General features: G+C 44.7%; 1 protein-coding gene across 1 annotated transcript; it reads right to left on the reverse strand.

The window, feature by feature from the left end:
- Positions 1 to 2,289: 2,289 nt before the first annotated feature.
- Positions 2,290 to 4,267, reverse strand: LOC141826400 (3-ketoacyl-CoA synthase 4-like). Its single transcript, XM_074713646.1, has one exon. It carries the CDS (start codon positions 4,004 to 4,006, stop codon positions 2,432 to 2,434), a length of 1,575 nt encoding a protein of 524 aa, XP_074569747.1. The 5' UTR covers positions 4,007 to 4,267; the 3' UTR covers positions 2,290 to 2,431.
- Positions 4,268 to 4,701: the final 434 nt, after the last annotated feature.

Genomic DNA, 4,701 nt, shown 5'->3' on the forward strand with positions numbered 1-4,701 from the left:
ATTAGTTTAATTTACAAGGTTTTTATATCCAAGAACAAGGTTTAAATCTTTCTAGTTGCAGTAATCTATTTGCTGAATAATATGCAATGCATTTGATGCTTTCATCAACCTAAAAAATCCTCTCAATTAACTTTGATCAATCAATACTAACTGTATCACATTTTATTGTTTGTTTTCATTATCGTATCACAAATGACAGTGTTTCTATAGTTCTATCAAATTTAAGCTTTCGATTAAACATTCAGCTTCAGAGATGATCATAGATGATCTTTAGAAATCCAGGATAAACAATAGCATCCATAATATTCGACAAAAAAGGCAAAATTATGTACCTGAAAATAGTTGAGTATATAATCTGAAGAGAAGATACTGTAGAGAGACTAAGAACCATGTCAGAGATCCTCAGCTGTTCTTTCTTATGCTGCACATCTCTGTCGATACCTAGCACAAAGGAAAGAAAGAAAACAGAAGATCCATTTAGATCAACTTTTCATTAGGACCATCTAACCAATCATCTGTTTTGGTTAAAAGAAAGCAACTTAGGAAAGAGATAAGATGCCATATATGAAAGTTTTAAATCGACTTTGTCATAATCTTCGATACAGTTGAATCATAGAAGTGCCCTACTGATAATCAGCAATGAAGGATGAAGAAACACAAACTTAAATTCAAGTATTGTTTACATAATGATGTACAATGCTGCATCAGCTGTTGAAGCACCATGTTGATGTTGTTGATTTTTTTGAGGGAATGAAATTCAGTGCTGTGCTGGGCAGAATGACTGCAAGTTACCAATCGAGAGAAATCCGAGACAGGAAACTAGTAACACAGGTGATACATACGTCAACCCCTCCTTCCTTCAAAGCCACTCGCTGACTGCTACTGATCGCCGTGGCTGGATTTCTCCTCCACTGCCATAAGGAGCCGATCAACTCCATCAAACCTAAATTAATAAAATCTAAACCAGTTAATACAACTTGTTAGCCCACTAATCCATCGTTTAACCTAATTCTCTAACCCATAAAGAAATGAAGTGACTTTTTGTTTAGGCAGGTGGTAGTACACATAAAGGTAAGCCTTCTTCTCCTCTCCCTCTTCTTCTCCTTTATTTCCATCCACTTCCTTATCAATCACACCTAAATTACACATTGGCACACCAACAAACTGGTACTATTTCATTTCAGTAGAAGATCAAAACTCCGAGTTAGGATGATAATTTTTAACCTTAGGCTCTACATGCTTTAGGGGAGTCCTAATAAATACTCTTTTCGCATTAGTTCTTCGCATTAATCAAGGTATAGAAACTCAAATGCATCTAAAATTCCATAATCCCATGTTGCAAGTAAGTCACAAGAAACAAGATGATATCTTATTGAAGCATGTCGATGTTATGAATGCCATTGCTATTAGAAAAATTAGAGACATTAACAAGCATTCGGGGCCTTGACAAATACTCATACAACTATTGTGGTTTAGAGTTTTGGCCGCATACAATGTAATAGGAAGTTTTACATTGGCCTTCCCCTATTTAAGAAGACCTGTACTATAGTTATCAATAAGTCTTGTTTTTTTTTTATCGAAATTAACCAGATTGCAAACTGAAAACCCTCTGGAGTTCAGATGCCATAGCAGAGAAGATATACACTAAGTTTCAGATTTGCTGTAAATCTTCAAGCAAATCAGCTACCACTTGAACAGCAAGAGCACAATAGAACTGAGTACTTAAGCAGTTTATCAAGGCAACAACACTGCCCAATTGTTAATTCCATTATATTTCTTTAGTTAATGAATTCATCCAAAAACAAGTGGAGAACAAAAAAAATATAAGAAATAAGAGTTATTAAAAGTTCATTTAACACAATAAGAATTTCAGTATCTTAATAAATTGTTTAAATGCCACAAAAATGAACTTTCTATAGACGCAAGTATATGTGATCAGTAAAGACAAAGGGAAAAAGAAACAATCTATCATCTTCATAGACAAAAATACTGCAGACAAGGAATAAGGTTTAATAGCATGCAACATTACTTCAAAATAACCAGGCTGAGCTACTCAAAGAGTAAGACTAAGAACATAAATCATAGGTAAACAGACCCAATTTACTAACCAGATGAGACGAATGTGATACAAAAGAGTAGTGAAGCCGAAACCAATTGCAGCATAATACGTAGCAATGTGTTGAATCGGATAACCTACATATGGCCCTCAAATACAGTACAAAGACAGCTGATTTCCTGAGTTACCTGATGAGATGATGAACAATTGCAATATGACATCTAAGTGAAGAATGACCTGACAAATCCACAAAGCAACTGGTTGACATTATCAAGCTTTATCATTTTGACATCTAAGTGAAGAATGACCTGACCAATCCACAAAGCAACTGGTTGACATTATCAAGCTTTATCATTTTGCCAAGCTTCCAATGAATCACTGTTGGTGTTCTGATGGCTGAGTTGGAAACCCATCAATGATTTCAACAGGGTATCTATGGATGCAATCCTGCCATGGACTGTTATCTGGAGAAGCCTTCACATTGCGGAGAGCCTGCCACACTGCACTGTTACACTTGAAGCCGCTTCCAAAAGCAATCTGCCACACTCGATGTCCCTTCCGCATCCTCCCCTTGGCCTCAGTGTATGCGAGCTCGTACCAGATAGAGCTGGAGGAGGTGTTTCCAAACCGGTGCAGGGTCATCCGTGAAGCTTCCACATGCTCAGGCCGGAGTTGCAGATTCTTCTCTAGCTCGTCGATCACAGCCCTGCCTCCGGCATGGATGCAGAAATGGTCAAAGGCGAGCTTGAAGTCCGGGATATAGGGCTTCACCTTGCCATTGAAGAGCTTCTTGGCAACGAGAGTCGCGAAGAAGAGGAGTTGTTCGCTAATTGGAAGGACAAGAGGACCGAGGGTGGTGATGTTGATCTTGAGTGCCTCCCCGGCGATGGCCATGAGGTCCTTGGAGAGGGACACGCCGACCTTGCTGTCCTCGTCCTGCTCCTGGTAGACGCAGCGGAAGGCCCTGTCATCGGCGCCGCGGTGGGTGCGGACCACGTGGAGGAGCTTGTACTTGGCGCGACGTCGGTCGGCCGAACGGTTGGAGAGCAACACGGCGGCAGCCCCGACGCGGAAAAGGCAATTGGGGATGAGCATGGACTTGCGGTTCCCAAAATACCAATTTTGCGTGATGTTCTCGGTGCTGACCACGACCGCGTAGGTGGCGCGGTGGACCTGGAGGAGGTCGCGAGCGAGGTCGAGAGAGATGACGCCGGCGCTGCAACCCATGCCGCCGAGGTTGAAGCTCTTGATGTTGCCACGGAGCTTGTAGCGGTTGACGATCATGGCGGAGAGGGACGGAGTGGGATTGAAAAGACTGCAATTGACGACGAGGATGCCGACGTCCTTGGGCTTGACGCCGGTGCTCTTGAAGAGGTTGTCCAAGGCGCCGAACATGACCTGCTCCGCCTCCTCGCGGGCGGTGGACATGGAAGGGCGGGGCGGGAGGTCGTGCAACGCGGCGGGCAGGTAGGTCTCCTGACCGAGTCCGGATCGCTCGAGGATCCGGCGCTGGAACTCGAGGGCCGACTCGTTGAACGCCCCGCAGAGCTGCGAATGCGACATGAACAACTGGAAGGGCACCTCAAGTTTCGCCGGCGGGCGATAGCAGGCGTAGTCAACGAGGTACACGGGGCGGGGCCGCCTCATGATGTACACGGTGGTGCCGAAGACGAGGAAAGCGGAGCAGACGAGGACGCTGACGAGATTGTACTGAAGATGGAGGAACAGCTGCCGGAGGTCTTCCGGGTCGGTCTGCGCCGCCTCCAGGAGGATCACCACCATCAGAGGTATCAACAGCAGGGTCAACAGGTGGGTGATAAGGTAGTGGTAGCCCAGCTTCACGTACTTAAGGTTCACGCTCTGCAAGAAGTCCGGCAACCGCCGGCTCTCCCGCCGTGCGGGCGGCGCCGCCTGCTCGCCGGCCTCCTTCGATGCTCCTCCTCCCTCCATGCTCCAACCTTCACTGAGATCTCAGTCCGTCCCTCTTTCTCTCAATGGCATACTACTATCACACTCCGTTATATGCACGTCGCTGACTTTTTTTTAATAGGAAAAGAATAGTCGCCAAGAAACTCCGCCGGGCTCGTTGACAAGATGTTCGGCGAAGGAAGAGCCGCCGTCTCCCACAGTCTCCCCGTGTGGCCGCCGACGGGGAGCAGGGGCGAAGACGTGTTGGAACAAGGCCGTCAGTCGTCGCCGCAAACGCGCTGGGATCACGCGGAGGGACAGCGACAAAAGAAGGGGAACGTGCCGGTGGCTGGCGATCATTCCGGACCTCTCTCATCAAACGGGACAACGTGCGCCAGGCTGTCGCCGGTTGGCGGTCCAAAGAACGGACGGACCGCGACTGAACCACTTCGCTTGGTTTTTTTTAGCAAAACCGGATGGTTTAATTTAGTTTGGTTTACTCAACGCATCGTGTCTGTGCCTTAAAGAGTGCATTCCGACTTTTTTTTAAAAAAAAATCTATTTACCTATTATATTTTGTTTTTATATTGAATAAAATATAATATAATTTTTTTTTCTGATAAAAGATGAAATCCTCTATTTCAACCGTCTCACACAATCAATCCTATGATATTTATAAAAAGATAAATTAAAAAATTATAATTGACCACGATGAAAGAGATATTATCTCAACAACG

This window comes from Curcuma longa, chromosome 4 (genome assembly GCF_044706935.1).
Source record: "Curcuma longa cultivar G26 ecotype Majalengka, Jawa Barat chromosome 4, ITB_CL_G26_1.1, whole genome shotgun sequence".
NCBI classification, from domain to species: Eukaryota; Viridiplantae; Streptophyta; class Magnoliopsida; order Zingiberales; family Zingiberaceae; genus Curcuma; species Curcuma longa.